Below are 16966 nucleotides of genomic sequence, written 5' to 3' on the forward strand. Positions count from 1 at the left end.
GATTGTTCATTGCAGGTGGTTCTGTCGGCCACGTAATAGCCGTTCACAGCAGCTTAGATAGAGCCAACGAAAAGCACCGGGGTACGAAACCGAGGCAGAGACGACGGTGGACTCGCACGACAACAAGACAGAGTGATGAGCCGCAGCAGGAAGGTTGCAAGGCACCATGCATGACGAGAATCCCAAAGCGTGCTCCGCTTACGGACTAGTCTTCTTTGGTCTTTAGCGCATCCGTAGCGGACCATTCCTCCCAGGTTGCATCGGGTCAAAGACACCAAAGCTCGTCGGCCAGGTGATCTGCAGCATCGCTCTTCGACCCCTCTTTTGTTCCGAGTTGCCTGCATTAGATGCACCACGCCCGCCGCATTCAGGTAGCTGCCATGCTGAATGACGTTGCTAGAATCTCACCTGCCGTTGCGCGCACCAACTGTAATTGTTTCCTTATCGCTTACACAAAGCCATGAAAGTCAATGGCCTTGCATGGAGGAAACCTATAAGATGGGGAAGGTGGATGTGTAACCTCATTTTGATGTACGGCTTCACGGTGTGCTCTCACGATGCCTGCGTCTTTCACTGCGTCCGGGGCTAACGCCCAAATGACGCACGGGCATTGCATGGTACCTTAGTTCAAGTATATAATTTGGCTCCCGCAATCGAAGCTGATCACCACGCACAGTTTCAACTGCCTCATGGCTACCCTTTTCGTGCTCTGGTATCTGTTGGCAGCCTCATTTGGCTTCACATTTGCCGCAGACTGTCCTGCGTCAAGGCTCCATATCTCGGAACCGCCGTATGACAACTACTTCCTCTCCGACTGCATCACCAGCGCCCATGTCATTGTCACAAGTCCGGATGCGAACACCAACAATTCAAATTCCAAACCACGGCTACTTGTCGCATGGCCTGCAGGCAACAGTGGCGCAACTGCCTATTTTGAAGCCGAGAACAACGGCACGCTTGGCCTGCAGCTTCAGAACTCAACCGCAGACGGGCAAATTCTGGACACTGTAAACCAACCTGCAGCCACCGGAGCCAAGAACCAGAATCCGCGCGTTGGTGTCAAAGGTCTGGTTCACTTCGATACGCCTGCTCTTCTCACTCTGCCCATTCTTGGGAGCATCCGCTCTATCCGCGACTACTCTGAGGGTGGAGGGATACTCAGTCCCGATGTACAGAACGCTGTCGTAACGGAGACATTTGGCGACAACGGCGGACAGTTCTCGCGGACTTGGTTCGATGGCGAGACCACCACTTGGATCGACTTCACACCCACTTCTGGGGTGGAAGCGGTTCAAATTATCACCGGCGATAAGTGGATGTAAGTGAACACTCTCCATTATCGTCCAAAAAGCTAATTTCTACACAAAGGCTTCGTTTTGGCACAGGAACATACGAGTTCAGAGCAACTTTCAATTACCCTCAGCTCGTTCAGCTGAGCCCTTCGGAGGTGCTCAACAACGCTTCGCAAGCTCTTGTAAGGGAGAGTGCCGATTTAACCAAGTCACTTTCCTTCTTGTCCTACTCGAATAAGCTTCTTGCTGGATCATGGAGGTTCCTGACGTACTTCGGTCGGGACAGCATGCTTTCCGCGTTGCTTATGCAAGACATTCTCAGCCAGGGAGAAGGTGGTGCACTGGAGGCAGTGATTGGGGCAGTAATCGAGCGCATTAATAAGACTGACGGAACAGTCTGCCACGAAGAGAATCTAGGAGACTACGCTGCATTCCTCGCTCGCCAGGACGGCATCGACTCGAGCGCGCCTTCCTGCGATTACAAGATGATCGATACAGACTTTTTGTTCCCTATATTGATGAACAACTACTTCGTAAACACGGACGTTGGCAAAGACCGAGCAGCGCTATTCTTCAGCCGAAAAGCTACCTTTTTGGAGGAGAATGCGGGAACCGCTTATTCTACCCTGGCAGAGCGTACCGCTGAGAGGATCATGAGCATCACTGCGCCGTTTGTTTCAAGCCAAGTTGCATCGAATCTATTACATCTGAAAGATGGCCAAACAGTAGGCAATTGGCGAGATTCAGGTACAGGTCTAGGAGGTGGTCGCATACCATACGACGTCAACACAGCGCTTGTACCCGCAGGTTTGCGTGCAATCGCTTCCTTGTCTCAAGCAGGCTACTTCTCAGATCACCCGGATTGGGCGGATACTGCAGCTAAGTATGCGCAAGTGTGGGAAGACGAAACGCTACAATTCTTCGAGGTGTCAGTCTCTAGCAGCGAAGCTAAACAGCTTGTCCAACAATATGTCTCCGATGCTGCCCTTGCAGGACCTTCGAACACCGACCAGATCTCGGGTAACATCACATTCTACGGTCTCGCTCTGGGGACTGATGACAAGCCGGTCCGCGTCATGAACACTGATGATTGCTTCCGACATTTCCTCCTGAACACCACAAATCAAGCTCAGCTGAGCGCATTCCTTGAGCAGACCGCCGACCACATCCTGCAGAACTTCCCCGTCGGGCTGAAAACAGATGTGGGCTTGTTTGTTGCAAACCCAGCCTATGCCGACAGTAGATCCCTCCAAGACCAGTTCAAGAATTCCGACTACCACGGCACTGTAGTATGGAGTTGGCAATTAGCCATGATGGCAGCTGGTCTAGGCCGACAACTCGCCCGCTGTAACTGTACCTCTGCACCCGGTAAGCGTCCTTCATGTTCTCGTTCTCGAATTCACGCGGCTAACCCATTTTCAAGATTTCTGCGGCCAGAAACTTCGCAGCAAAGTCGGTAACGCCTACGAAGTGCTCTGGGAAACGATCAATGAGAATCGCGCACAGCTGAGCGGCGAGGTCTGGAGCTGGCAGTACAACAATGGGTACCAACCCGTGCCCTTGAGTGCGTTTTCGACGACCGAGAGCGATATCATTCAGCTATGGAGCTTGACATTCCTGGCTGTGCATCAACAGGATGTATGATTCCCAGTGGGAAGCTTCGTCGTGTATCATCTTTCCCAATTCGGCGAGCAGATCATCGTGAACTAGCATAGATGCATAGGCATGAGAATTTCGCTGCGAGAAATGCTTAGTACCGAGGTAGCTCTCGACACAGACGCAGTTTCCAAATAATATACACTATCCACCTGAGCCTACCGATGAGCTACATGTAATTGTGAAAGACTCATGCACGATTTAGATACCAAGTCTCCAAGCAGCGATCGTCAGATACAGAAACTCTTCTGCATTCTGAAAGTCCTGATCGACGGGGTTCTTGAAGCTGATTCTTGGGCTCTTGAATCATCAGATTGGATTACTGAACACAATCTTTGCCGGTCTATTGGCCTACATCGTAGACATCGTAGATGAACTGTGTGCGTCGCTGACAATGATTTTGACTTGCCTACTCAATTGGGGGGAACAGAAGAGGTGAATGAAGGCAGTGAGAGTCAATGGCTAGGTATTTGGTCCGTAGGTTGATGGATGTGAAGGGACTTGCTTCTAGAAGCTCTACATTTCATTATTAACGATGTATTACAAAACATACCATGCCAAGGTAAGTAATTTCTAAGATCCATAGCTCGATCCTCATCGTCTCACAAGCACAACGAAAGCCTTCTCCACACTCACCACTCCCGTCCTCCCCGGGTCCCTCCCGACCACTTTCCCTGCCACAAAGTACCACTTTCTCCCCTTTTTCACCTTTCTATTCTTCTCTTTCAATAACGACTTCACCTTCTCGTCACTTTCTGTCACCGCCCTGCTATCATATAGTTCAGCTTCTTTGAACACGTCACCCATTTTTCGCAATTGCAGCTGCCCACGCTTGTGTGGTAGGTACTGTGGTGCGGTCTTAGGCCCCAAGGCCAGCGTGCCGATTCCGACTCTCCAGCACTCGTAATGCTCTTTGGAGGTACGGAGATTGCTGTTGCGGGCGTTCAGGTGGCTCGTAAGGCGTTGCATGGAGCTTGAGCGGCGGATGAGCCCAGGTAGAGGAGAAGATGGTCTGGTGCTCGGGATGTAATGGAAGTCTGGGCTGGGTGTGCGAGGATGAGGTTTCCGCTGTATGTGTGGAGCCTTGAATGCTGCAGCGCTCGCCATGTTCGACGCATATGTATGCATCAGGGCGTTGCGGTTTGGATTATTCATGAAACCAGAGTTTGTTCTCATCACAGGCTTCGGTCGTCCTGGGCTTGTTTGGTGTCCGGCTTTCTTGGACTTGGCATTAGCCGTCTTCCTCCGGTAAGACTGCAAGACTTTCTTCAGTCGGGCTAGTACCAGACTGATAACAATCGTCCTCGTGACGTTGCTCCCACTCCTCTGCCTCCCCCTCCCATCATTCGCTGACATGGGCACGTCGAAGGCCTCTAACGGTGCAACCCGTTTCATGAACGCTTCCATAATGCTCTCCAGCTTATACAGCACACTCAACTGCTCCCTGCCGAGAAACACATCGAGCACAGCTGTACTCAGCACCAAGTCCGCTTTACACTCCGCAATCTCTTTCTTCCCGCCAGTACTCCAGCGAAACTTATCCCAGAGACTGACATGTTCCTTCTTGAACCCCTGGTAACTCTGCAGCAGAACTTCCATTCGCATCAGAGAGCGGTCGCAGCTCGCGATGTGCGCCTTGAGCGTGTGTTGACGGGTTTTGGCCTTGTAGGTGGTTTGGTGTACAAACGAGCGTTGGTTCTCGTACAGATCGGATGAAACTCCTTCAAGACAGAGAGTCATGGCGTGTACATGCTCACGTGCGAGGTAGATCTCTTCGGGGGCGGAACGGCAGGATTCACAAAAGGCGTGGGCGCGTTTGAGAATGTGTACTACGGTAGCTAAGTCGCTGAGGGCGGCCATGTTGGATGAAACAAAATCTTTCACAGAGATGGTTCATATATTTGACCAGGTTTGAATCGCGGGTAGGAAGTTCGTGGCCTCAAGTATTGCTTCACGATCTTGTGAAATGGACTGCGCTCCCAGGGGCAACCGCCGACCTATATGCTCCCTGTCCATGTGGCACCAGTTACCTACCTGCACCTTAAAATGGCGAAACATTATTGCTACACGCCACAAATTTTTGGTGCATTGCCTTTGCCTTGCTCTTGCACACCGTAATGATGTGGTTCGCCGCGTTCAAGGGCGCATCCACTGCTCACCGCACAGCTCTCCATTTCACGCTCACTTTGCCCTTCGATGAGGACGGTAAGGCATCGTGGCGCAATTAAGCAGCGAACGTGATGTACTGCACGACATGTTGCGTTATGGCTGTGTAATGTCTGGAGGAGGACGAGAGGCGGGGCTGTGTGGTTTGGCTGGCGTTCCCCGCTTCAGCTCGGCGACAGATGGAATTTGAATGCATGAAGAAGAGCGTACAGGTCGTTGAGACAACAGCGCTGAGTGTCGAAAACTAAACTAAAGTAGATGCAAACCTGAAGTTGATGTAAGAAGGGTGGAGGGCAGAAACTGGAGACGCCGTAACATAAGGCTAGCGCCGGCGGTGGCTCTTACCGTGTGAATGAGGTTTGCCTGCAGCCAACACAGCAATGGACAGGAAGAGCGAACAGAAGAAAACGTATTTGAAGAATGCTATGTGCGTATGTGCTCATTAGGAAGATGGGTATATGCAAAGCAAAATCAAGCTGATAAGCAAAACGCCAGTGTGATATGCAAAACCCATACTCGATCCCCTCTCACTTGATCTTTGCAATGCGCTTCTTTGCAATCTTCATCTTGCCTTCAACACGCTCAACATCTTGGTCGACCTGGTCGAGCAAGGCGTTCTGATACACCAGTTCTTCGTTGATCTGAACGCCCATCTCTTTCATGCGTCTGACCACCGTCGTCAAGTCGACCAGATCTTCATCTTGCTCGGCGACGATCTGCTGTTGAAGTTGAAGCACACCCTCATTATCGAGTTCGCGTGTGCGCTCGGTCTCTTTGGCTTGACCTCCAAGAACACGTCCCGATCGGCCTGGTGCAGCTTGATTCGCGCGACTGAAGAGCCCAGCCTTTTGCTCGTTCGTGACTGCAGCCGAGTTTGTGGAAGGTGCGGAGGATGCAGACCCCGAGACCGCGGCCTTCACCGCCATAGTGTTGAGCACGCTCTCCAAGCCATCGCGCTCTTTACGTGACGTGCCAATGAGATCACGTCGCCGCCGTATCTCACCCTCGCCAAGTTTATCACCGCTCCATCCATCGCTGCTGCCTCCCAGCCTGTTCAAGCCCTCTTCCAACGCTGACAAAAGGGTGCCGGCTCTGACGAGACCCTTCTTCGCATTCGCACCCGCTTCGTGCTGCGCTGTCGCGGCGGTAGCTTGCTCTCTTGCCGTCAACCACCGTCTCGCATCCTGCAGGTTGCTCTTCACCTCTTGATATTTATCCAACCAGTCTGTGCTGTCCCTCACTCTGTCCTTGCCGAACTGCGCGCCCGGAAGGTTCGCCGTCTTCTTGTCTTTGTCGCTTCCGAGTTCGAGGAACTCGCGGTATACCGGATTGACCCGCCATCGCCCGTCTTCACTTGTTTCAATCGCTTCTAAGTACTTTTCTAGTCCTTGTCTGCGCTTCTCTATCTGCTCCGGGGAGCCGAGGGAGCTGCCGAGACCAAGGAAACCCCCAAGCCACGATTTGGCAGGTAAGGGAGCCGGGAGTGCGCCTACTTGAGAGCGCAAAGCGGAGTCGAGTGCCGCGAAGTCGGAGTAGCGCTTTCGCAGGGACGTGGATGCGCGTGGGAAAGGGTGCTCGATGCGGATTTCGTAGGTTGTGAACTCTTTACCACCATCTGATTCGGTGTGCGACGTGGGTATCGTTATTCGGAGAGGCGCCATGGTGGTGGTGTGTTGAGAGGTGAATGGGCGAAGAGCGCAAGAGTACCTAGTAAACAGGCAGCGGCGCGAGGACTGGTCGCGTGCTGGGGCCGGGGGACCTCTTGGTTAACAAGTTTCGAAATGGTACTGTCAAAGCCAGTGATATGAACACACGGATTGTGAAAGAGAAATCACAGTCAGGGCATGAGCGAAACAGGCCGACATAAAGATTGTATCTGGTGCCAGGGTCCGCTTCGATGGCTGACGTCGGTGGAGCACAACAGTTCGATGACGCTAACCTAGCGCCACGTGCCGACAATTACTGCACGGCTGCATTTCCACTCCCTCTTCCACTACGCATGAGCCTGCTCGTACACATATTCGCATGTCGCTAGATATGCGAGAAGCTAGATTCGACTCCGATGTATGCCACGAAGGCAGCATGAGTGGTCTATCCAGCGGCACTGTGGCGCCCAGAATTCGTCCGAAGAGCAGGATGCCTTAATGACCCGTGCGAACACGTACGGTTGACAATGTTTATAGAGCAAAGCTTCGCCTCTAATCTTCTGTATACCTACAGTCCGGCCAAAGATCGAAGTCCAACCCCATCATGGTTGCCTACAAGGACATCCAGATTTCTAACGCTCTTATTAACGATGCAAACGCGCCCCGTGTGGCCGTCTTCGTGGGAGGAACTTCTGGCATCGGCAAGCTCACACTCCGCGCCTTAGTCGCGACAGGTACTAGTCTGCGAATATATCTCATCGGACGCCCGAGCTCTGAAGTGCGCACTCGTACCTTCGTCCAAGAACTACAGAGCATCAATGCAAACGCCGAAGTCATATGGGTCGAAGCCGAAGTATCACTTCTCGCGGAAGCCAAGAAAGCATGCGAGTTGATCAAGAGCAAGGAATGTCACATCGACTTGCTCTTTCTTACAACGGGATATGCACCTTTTGGCATCCGCCAAGAGACCTCTGAAGGAATAGAAATCTCTCAAGCTCTGTCATACTACGCACGCGTCCTTTTCATCCTGCATCTTCTTCCTCTCCTGAAGAAGGCTGAGAACCCGCGCGTTGTAAATGTCCTGGGAGGCGGCCTTGAACGAACGACCAGCATCAACGTTGACGACATCGATCTTAAGAATCCTGGCAGCTTCGGCTTCACAACCGCACAGCCGCACTACCTGACCCTGAACACTGTCTTTCTGGACAAGCTTGCAACTGGGCACACCGATGTGACATTCATCCATTCCTGGCCGGGCTGGGTGAACACAGGTAACGTGTGGAGAGGCCTGGACGCGAATCAGTCGATTCTGTCGTGGGCCATTTGGGCGTTCCTTGATCCATTGATCCGTTTACTGTCTTTCACGGACGAGGAAGCTGGCCAGAGGCATCTTTACATCTGCACGAGTGCTGCGTTTGGTGGCTGCGGTGTACCGTGGTCGGGAAAAGCTGGTACAAGTACGACAGGGAGAGTGGACGAAGGCCTGTTCCTCACCAACTATAAATGCGAATCTACTACGAACACTAAAGTTATTCCCGCTCTAAGGGCAAAAGCGACGCCGAGCGTTTGGAAGCATACGCATGAGGTACTGAAACCTTATATGTGATTCAAGAATTAAAAGATCATTCCTCGGGCTGCCTTCACAAGAGATGCTACTATCATAAATTTGAACGACCTGTTTTCCGCCCAAATCTTATCGCCCTACTCGTCTGTCACGTTGACGTTGACGTCGATTCCAACTCTTAGCCTACAACTATCACCGTGCTATATGTGACGAGGCGCCGATTTCCGAGCCCAGCTTATCTCCACCTTCCACACTTCGTTTAGCCCCAAGTCCCCACCCCATATTCCAGCACCTCTTATCACCGAGAGCTTGGGACTTGGTAGATCCTCTCCGGGAGCTGCGATGATTGAACGACTTTGCGAACCAGCACGGTACCTGCATCCTTAGCGAACTGCTAGTTGCATAGGGAAGGTGAGCACGCGACACTTGGTTTGAGCGGCATCGGAGGGATGCGCTGCTCGCAGCTTTTAAAGAGCAAGGCCTCTCTCATTGATTGATAGCGCGCAGCTCTTGCCCACCTATTAGACTGAGCACTTGGTCATTGCCATTGCTCCAAGATGAGGTTTGCCACTACGCTCGCAGCAGTCCTCTCGCTCGCCTCCACTTCCTCAGCCCTTAACATCCTCCTAAATAACGACGACGGCTTCGGCTCAGGCAATCTCCGCGAACTATACAAGCTTCTCAAAGCTGCCGGCCACGACGTCCTCATCGTCGCACCCGCAACACAACAGTCCGGCCAAGGCGGTCGCTCAGACTTCTCAACTTACCCCAACCTCACCTCGTCCTCGCAGTACGACATCGTTCCCGCAGGAGCCCCAGCCGTAGGAACAGACCCCAACGATAGCAGTATATGGTACTACAACGGGACGCCTGCTGCGTGCACGTTCGTTGCGCTTGACTATGTTTTGCCACGATACTATCCAGGATGGACGCCTGATCTCGCACTTGCTGGACCAAACTATGGGACGAATCTTGGGCCATTTGTGTACAGTCTGAGTGGTACTTTGGGCGCCACGTACGCGGCTGTATCGCGCTCCATTCCCGCCATTGCTCTGAGCGCAAGCAACGCTGCAGTGCCGTACTTCAACGTGACAAATTCTTCACATCCTGCGGCTCTCGCGGCGAAGGCATCCTATGCCGTGGTGAAGCAGTTCATCAACGCCACCGCAGAAGGCGCACGCGTTCTGCCGCTCGGGTACGGTGTGAATGTCAACATCCCTGAGCTATTTGACGACACACTGCCGCCGGTTGTGAAGTCAAGACTCACGGGGGAAGCAGAGACGGATGTTGCGGTGTACGATGAAGAGAAGGGGACGTTTACGTGGGGAAACCTGAGGCCGTTGGCTGCTGGTGTGAACGCGTGCTATAATGGAGACTGCAGTCTGCCCGGCGAGACGGCCGTGGTGGCTAACGGCGGGATTAGTGTGAGCGCTTTTACCATCGATTACGACGCGCCGAGTATTCCGTACACGGAGATGGTGTTTGCGAAGGTGGAGAATTTGTTCAGTAGTGGCGAAGGGGGTAATGAGACAAGTGGTTACCGGACAAAACCGGCGCCGAAGAAGAGGATGATGACTGGGAGGGATGTCTATCGTATGTAACAGATTCAGACTCTTGTCTAAAAGAGGAAAAAGACATAGTACAGTTCGCATATGCCCATGGAGCGATCAAATTTCCAACACCCCGTCCGTCAGACCCAGGATCTACCAGACACTATACAGTGGCAGGAATTTCCCATTTCTCTATAAGATCATGATGTTTAAACGAGCAATAAGAGGCAAAAACAAACGAGGCAGGGACTATCGTTAGTGATTTAGAGTAGCGGACCGCGTCCGGCTTCGAGGCCCACATCGCCCGTTTCCAGACCCACAACGAGCAAGAAAAAGATTCGCAAAAACATACAACAGCGGGTATTCGCTGCTGGTCACCCACGCAACTACTAATCCACCGGTACAAACTCGCCACGGAGACTGCTAAAAACACCAATTTTGGAAACCTACGGTGTAGAGGAGGGGATTGCAAAGACGGTTAGTTATAATAACTTTCTCCAAGATCAAAGGATCCTAAAGCCAAAGCGCCTAACACTTTATAGGACAGCTCTATATCGACTCCGCTGAGTAGACACTACGAGACCATCGCGTCGTGGTTTATCAAAGAAGAATAAAAAACACATAATGTCGAGGTGACTATGCACATAAGAATAGGGGTGAGAAGAACAGTTATACTTATTAGAAGTGCTTAGAGCATGAAGGGCCCCAATTACAGTCTCCACGTTCCCGAGGCTGCGTACAACCGTCTGAAAAGTCAAATGCGTCCTCCGAGTACCGTCATGCAGTGCTGACCGGTATCGGTTTCCAGATCTTACACCTCGCTTGTTCTCAGCGCTTCAGTCTTAGCGTTTTCCACTCGAGGAAGCGTATGTTTACTAGGCCTCTCTGGCCGACCAGGGACGGAGATTTCCCTTGGGCTCTGCTTCTGCCTCTCGTGACCATGGGCGAAGGTTTCCTTCGGGGTCCGCCTCCGCCTCTCTTGACCACGGGCGCAGGTTGCCATTGGGCTCTGGCTCTGCCTCTCTTGACCACGGGCGCAGGTTGCCGTTGGGCTCTGGCTCTGCCTCTCGTGACCATGGGCGGAGGTTTCCTTGAGCATCTGCGTCCGCCTCTGCGTTTGCCTCTCGCGAGGAGACATGCAGCCCATTCCCGAATTTCCTGGTGTTGCGCGCTTCGAAAGCGACTCCGCGGGCTTGTTCCTGTGTCCATGTTAGCTTTTCCGAAGGAGATCGCTAAAAACGCAGTTCGACTTACCATGGGAAGCGGAGCGGCCAGGGCGGCGAGGCCAAAGGTTGCGAAGATAAGTGAATAGCGCATGTTGACTGTTGCTGACTGTGTTGTTTCTGGTATATTTCTGTGTATATTTCTGTGAGGGGTTCGGTGCGCAGCACTTCCCAGTATTAAAACGATAAAGACAAGAGAGACGAGAAGTTCGAAAGAATGGAGTAATGAATGGAGCCAGCCCTTGCTTTGCAAACTGGGCGATATGCTGCACTTTAAGTGTTGGTATGCTGCACAAGGCTGCATTATGTCAAACACAAGAGCTGTGCGTTGATTGGTTACAAGGATACTGTAAGCGCCTAGTGCCTTGAACGGTGAACCTTACTTGCTAGCCGCCCGGTGGAGAAACTGAAACAAGTGTAGTTTTACGCGTGTCAGTAAGAACGAAGGAAGTTGGAGGAACAATAGGTACCTGAGCGCTTCGGTACTGTGGCTGGCAGGTTCCCTCTATGCGATGCAATGGGTCTTCACGTGCTTGAAAGCGCTCCATACTGATTGGCTTCGTGGAAGAGTTCGCATGGTGACCTGGCCGAGATTTGTGTCGATTCCGATGCCTATTATTGGCTTTAGGCGCGGGATGTATGGTGACCTTGGACTAAAGCCCCGTGCCTATGCGACATGGGGCAGTTGCCCTCGACGATGGGGGCCAAAGCATTTCAACAAGCGAAGATTGTAGGCGTTCGGTATGTACATTTGCAAAACCCAAAAATAGCTTATAGGCGGGACACGAAGAGTCTGTTCGTAAACGACCGAGAAACGTTGATGCAGGCGTGTGCAACTGGATTCCTGTGATATCTTGGATAAAAAGTATACTGGAGTGAAATAAAGGTATCATCAAATTATTCCTTCCATTTCGCCCGCGGAGGCGTGTGACGAGATCTTAGAGGAGATGGTGAGAACGCGCTCGCGCCCGAGAGCCTCCACCCGACCCCAGGAAGCCACTTCACTTTTGTACGTTTCGCATTTGCTCGCGGGGTTCCTTTGTCCTTAGCGGACGTTACCTTCTCCCGCACATCGTCTGGGAGGCCATAAAGCAGAGTTGCGATGGCCGAAGTCTTCCATACGCCCACGTCCTGCGCCATAGAGCTTCGTATGATGGTTGCCACCAGGAAGACAAAGCTGAAGATAAGGAGGCCGATTGGAAGAGAAAGCCATTCCCATCGGACCTCGACGACACTCACAAGGTCGGATGCTGGACCCGGAATCATCTCAATCGAGCTCTTTGCTGACCTTACGATGTTGGTCAAATCGCTAGCCATATTGTTCAAGTGAGATGTAATGTTGTCATAGAGGAAGGGATTGTAGTCCTCATTCCGTGATCGGTAGCCGGCGGTTTTGTACTGCTGGAAGCGCAACTCAGCCTGTTTCATATCCGTGGTATTTGTGACTGTATACGTCGAAGGAAAGACGTCATCGAAGATGGAGAGGATGTTGGTGTGTGTCTCGTTGCTGATTGTGTAGTCGAATCCGCTGTTTCCAACAATGGTGACGCTTTCCGTATACTCATAAAACATGCCAAGGGTTTCATTGCCGTCCTTTTCAACGAAGGTAATCCACGGATCGCGTCCGAGAGTTTTGTTGAAGACCGTATCCGTTACATTCTCCGTATACGCTCCTTCAAAAACCATTGATTGCATGGTCTTAACGCACCACTAGAGGGTTCGAAGTCAGCGATTTGATCGGGGAGTTGATATTTAGGCGAATGTGTCAGGCCACCCGAGTGATATGTTGCCAGCTCTGCGCACGACGAGGACTATAATCCCTAGGGCTAGGTTTACTCACAGACAAGATGCATTCATGCGCTATTGGTGTTGCATTTTGGCGAACCCGTATTGCATCCCCACCGGAGACAACGACAAAGTGAGATATTGGGTTGCGGGTGTCGTTGAGTTTTGCTGCGTAACCAGAAAGCGGAGCTCTTGTGAAAAGATCGTACAGCGGCTGCGAGCGTGATATAAGGACTTCTCCGGTCTGATTAGTAAATGGCTCGGTAGTATAGCCAGCCATAAGGATCGGAGTATCTGCTATAAGGTACCATCCACATGCGGTTCCGTTAGGGTAGTCCCAATTGGTGAAATCAGGAAGAGGCACGGGGGCCGGGACCCAGTCAAGAGTTGAATCGCGACACCTAAATTCGAGGCGATCGGTGACGTCTTCACACCTATTGCATACACTCAGGCTTTCATGCGTGGGCCATGTGCAATTGGCACTGGGGCAAGATAGGGGAATCGTGGGATTGACCCCTTTGTTGCTAGAAGTGACTGGCATGGTCCCATTGTCGTAAAAGTAAAGATATGATGTTGCTGACATGGCTTGATCAAGCTCGATGACCCCGCTGCCTTCGAGTAGGAACGTTCCGGCGGTGTACGCCATGTATGTGGTTGCACGCGGAAGAAATGCTTTCGTCGGCTGTTCCCGCCATTGCTCGGAGATGTTGACCACCTGTTGAAAGAATGGGTCCATCGCAAGCGCAAAGAGGGTAATAGCTGCGCCAAGAGCGGCCACCGACCTCCCCTTGGTACGGAACAATAACATGAAAGACCCCCAAGGACCTCTTGATGCGTTGTCAAATAGCCTAACAACCCAAGAAGTCAGCGTGGTCCACTGAAAGAAGAAATGAACAAAGGCCAACCTCCGTTGAGTGAGATGACAACAGGATGTTTCAAGTAGCGCTGTAGATCTATGCTGCCCAACAAGACCATGTCCATTTTACGAAATAGAATCAACTCACTCAAAATCCCACATCTTCTTGCTTTGCATAGAATTGTCGCCATTCACTCGAAACCATATCCATTTCAGTTGCCCAAGAGCTTCGGAGACGGGGAGGAGGAGAGCAGCTCCGCTAACCTTTGCCAAGACTGAAATGTAAGCGTTTAACGTCAATCCAAGCGGCCACCGTGGTAAAGGTCGATGCTGGTAATGATATAGAACAATTATTATGCCAACCCTGGAAAGTGCACTGAAGGTCCAACTGATGATTTCCATCAGCCATCTTTTCACAACGTTTGGGGACGCGCTGTATTTCCACAGTTTCTGTTCGATCCATTGTGCGAGATTCGAAGCACCGGAGCTTGCCTCCGGGGTTTCCGTGTCTTTAGCTTCGTCCGCACCTTCGGCCTTTTCCGCGGTCCCTGGGGTTATCGGGCTGATATCGGGTTTGAACGGAGCGTCCGGTATGCCGAGGCCTGCGGAAACCTGCCAGCCGCTGCGGTGACCTTGCTCGGATATTTGAGGCGAAACGGGCGAGAGGCCGTTTCCACGAAATCGCACGTGAAGTCTTCCTTCGTCGGGTCGACGAAAAGCGGGTGGAGGGCGATGTGGACGAATAGATATCGACCTATGATCTGGCGTCTGCAAGTTGAGGATCGGAACAGATAATCTTGCTACGGACCGTGGCTGTGAAACGGTCGTATGATAGGAAGGGGGAGCAGGCGTTGACACTGATATGCAGTGAATGGATTGGTTCTTCGAGCTCGCTGAGCAATTAGGACATATGTGCTCGGGGACCTCTTCGGCTTTTGAAGACGTTTGATCATGAGTCGAGTCGAGATGGATGGCGATATTGGTGTCATCGGGGCGACTGGCAAGTGCGACATCCTCCAGCAGATTATGTAAATGGTGCACCAATTCTGGCCCAGTCCACTTGAAGAAGATAGTATCTTTGTAGTGTGGTTGTAAAAACAGAAACTCACCCAGCAGAACCGTGAGGATAGCAGCTGTTTAATCAACCGGCGGGGAGCGATGCAGCCGAACATGTAGCGGCGAAGCTTGGTACAGACAAATGCATATCGTCTCTAATCGCGTGAGGCTCCAGATCGGTGAACAACGGCTGCTGTTATGGCAAGCGCTAGGATCAAACGTGTGGTAAACAAAACAGGGTTGTGGGGAGGCTGGAAGGAGGTTGGCGCCAGACAAACGTCCAGTAGTGTTGTATCTTGGCGAGGAGTCTGATCCTAGACGGTTAGCGTGGCGCGTAGATAATCACGTAGCGCGTTTCCGATCACGAAGCTGCCAATGGCATCATCACCCTGATCAAACAGGCGCCAGATGAGTGAGACATACTTGATAGAAACGATTCTATACTCCTTTGAGAGAAGCTTTTTCGTGGGAATAGAGAGAGCATCGCTGAGCTGGCGCTTCCTCCTAGACGGAATAGCATTTGTTGCCAAGCGAGTGGCCCTAACTGCTCCAGCACAAAAACCAACGTATATGCGCGCGTCAGCTCTATTCTCCCGCCGCGGGAAGTCCCTTTGTCCAACTTTACATATTACTCCTAACCGCTGCTTATGAGCCTGATCCCGCCGACTTGTGCAGGTTTGCGGCGAGACGTTTCAAAAAGTCTAACTAAGTGAACGTACAATAGACTTAAATTTCAACTTCTAACACTAGTCTCCAAGACATTGAATTTGCCTCGCAAGGATAGTTACATCGTCTTATACTCTTTGACACGAAATGAAAGAGGCCTCTGGTTAATGGCCAACCTGGCTGCACGGTTGCACCTGATGCACTTGAAGTCACTACAACAACCACGAAAGATTGACTCTGTGTCAAAAGGTCTCTGGTTCTGTCGCTTCGGTTGCAGCCCATAGGTAGTGCGGGATTGCCGAAAATGCACCCAAGTTTCGGCCCCTTGTCTGGTGGTGGGTGGACGCCTTAACTTGAGAATTTTCAAATGTTTGCTGGGGCTAATGTGATTTGAGGCACCGTTGCAGTTTGAGCGGAATCTGTTGGCCTGTAGACTTGTGAAAATGCATTGAATCGAGGCGGTTGCCATTCGCTTTGCAACTGTGGGCACTAATGGACAGGTCGCTGAGATGTACTGCAGACTTACTAGATGCGCTTTCGCAAACTCAGTATAATTAGCACCCGTAAATATTCCGTTGCCAAAACTACGAATTTCGACATAACACAAAGTGCTTTCACAATCCCCAGCCATGTTCAGATACGGATCGTGCAAGGTTGATCTTCCTTGCCAAGTTCTCAAGACATATTGATGTGTCTTGCCTTTTCACGCATTAGACTGGCCTTATCCAGAGACTGAGAACGCCTGGCCTATCAGAGCGGCTTCAGCTGGCCCCATGCAGATGTGGCACACTTGAACGAGTCAAAGAAACGCCACGATGCAACTAATGGGTCGTATATCACACAAAAGCCACCGCGTCTGCGGAATGCCCCCACACCCCACATCCGCTGGGGCTAGGGGCGCAAGGCGATCAGGCAAACCCTCCAGATAGGCCAACTTGCAACGCCGCAACCGACCAAAGTCAGGATTCCCATAGTATGGAGGACAGATAACGGACAGGTCACCCCTCCTGGAGGTTGGTGGTAGCTATGTAATGTACAGATTGTCTTTGTAAATAGTAATCAGACTGAAGATACTCGGCGCATCCTTCAAGCGACACTGGGGCCCAGACTAGCGGACGCAAATCTATCACTATCTACCTATCACAAGAGTCTATATTCTCAGCCTTGCACCGGCACAACACACCTACTAAGAGAATATGCACTACAAATGTTGCTTGCAGTCTGTCCTATGGTACCCCACGTTGTTATTTTAGCCCCAATCTCTGTCTAACTTCCAAGGTACATATCGAGCAACACAGTCCTCACACTTCTCATCGATACTGTAGCACAAGGGGGCCTGATAAAGGGGGCTTAGGAGAGAACTAATGAATTGTAACCTGCATATTATTCAAATACAATGTTGCATCCGACTGCATATTCGACTACGCATTATTCGAGCGATAACGATCAATGCATTGCATACGAAGTGCAGGCTGATATCCATGGGGCGAGGTTGAGTCCAATTGC

General features: G+C 51.6%; 7 protein-coding genes across 7 annotated transcripts; 3 read left to right on the top strand and 4 right to left on the bottom strand.

The window, feature by feature from the left end:
* Window positions 1-689: 689 nt before the first annotated feature.
* On the top strand, window positions 690-2936 carry N0V89_001273 (uncharacterized protein; the record flags this gene model as incomplete). The annotated part of the gene is made up of 3 exons (XM_056210086.1): window positions 690-1318; window positions 1369-2660; window positions 2716-2936. 3 exons carry the CDS (start codon window positions 690-692, stop codon window positions 2934-2936), a joined length of 2142 nt encoding a protein of 713 aa, XP_056076908.1.
* Window positions 2937-3542: 606 nt separating this feature from the next.
* On the bottom strand, window positions 3543-4808 carry N0V89_001274 (uncharacterized protein; the record flags this gene model as incomplete). The annotated part of the gene is made up of 1 exon (XM_056210087.1): window positions 3543-4808. One exon carries the CDS (start codon window positions 4806-4808, stop codon window positions 3543-3545), a length of 1266 nt encoding a protein of 421 aa, XP_056076909.1.
* An 833-nt stretch (window positions 4809-5641) lies between these two features.
* Window positions 5642-6775, bottom strand: N0V89_001275 (uncharacterized protein; the record flags this gene model as incomplete). The annotated part of the gene is made up of 1 exon (XM_056210088.1): window positions 5642-6775. One exon carries the CDS (start codon window positions 6773-6775, stop codon window positions 5642-5644), a length of 1134 nt encoding a protein of 377 aa, XP_056076910.1.
* Window positions 6776-7364: 589 nt separating this feature from the next.
* Window positions 7365-8366, top strand: N0V89_001276 (uncharacterized protein; the record flags this gene model as incomplete). The annotated part of the gene is made up of 1 exon (XM_056210089.1): window positions 7365-8366. The coding sequence occupies one exon, from the start codon at window positions 7365-7367 to the stop codon at window positions 8364-8366; it is 1002 nt and encodes a 333-aa protein (XP_056076911.1).
* Window positions 8367-8881: 515 nt separating this feature from the next.
* Window positions 8882-9925, top strand: N0V89_001277 (uncharacterized protein; the record flags this gene model as incomplete). Its single annotated transcript, XM_056210090.1, has 1 exon — window positions 8882-9925. The coding sequence occupies one exon, from the start codon at window positions 8882-8884 to the stop codon at window positions 9923-9925; it is 1044 nt and encodes a 347-aa protein (XP_056076912.1).
* An 824-nt stretch (window positions 9926-10749) lies between these two features.
* Window positions 10750-11131, bottom strand: N0V89_001278 (uncharacterized protein; the record flags this gene model as incomplete). Its single annotated transcript, XM_056210091.1, has 2 exons — window positions 10750-11073; window positions 11129-11131. The coding sequence occupies 2 exons, from the start codon at window positions 11129-11131 to the stop codon at window positions 10750-10752; spliced, it is 327 nt and encodes a 108-aa protein (XP_056076913.1).
* Window positions 11132-11994: 863 nt separating this feature from the next.
* On the bottom strand, window positions 11995-12950 carry N0V89_001279 (uncharacterized protein; the record flags this gene model as incomplete). The annotated part of the gene is made up of 2 exons (XM_056210092.1): window positions 11995-12807; window positions 12942-12950. 2 exons carry the CDS (start codon window positions 12948-12950, stop codon window positions 11995-11997), a joined length of 822 nt encoding a protein of 273 aa, XP_056076914.1.
* Window positions 12951-16966: the final 4016 nt, after the last annotated feature.

The sequence above is a fragment of the Didymosphaeria variabile genome (genome assembly GCF_027946475.1).
Source record: "Didymosphaeria variabile strain IMI 356815 chromosome Unknown scaffold_1, whole genome shotgun sequence".
Classification (NCBI taxonomy): domain Eukaryota; kingdom Fungi; phylum Ascomycota; class Dothideomycetes; order Pleosporales; family Didymosphaeriaceae; genus Didymosphaeria; species Didymosphaeria variabile.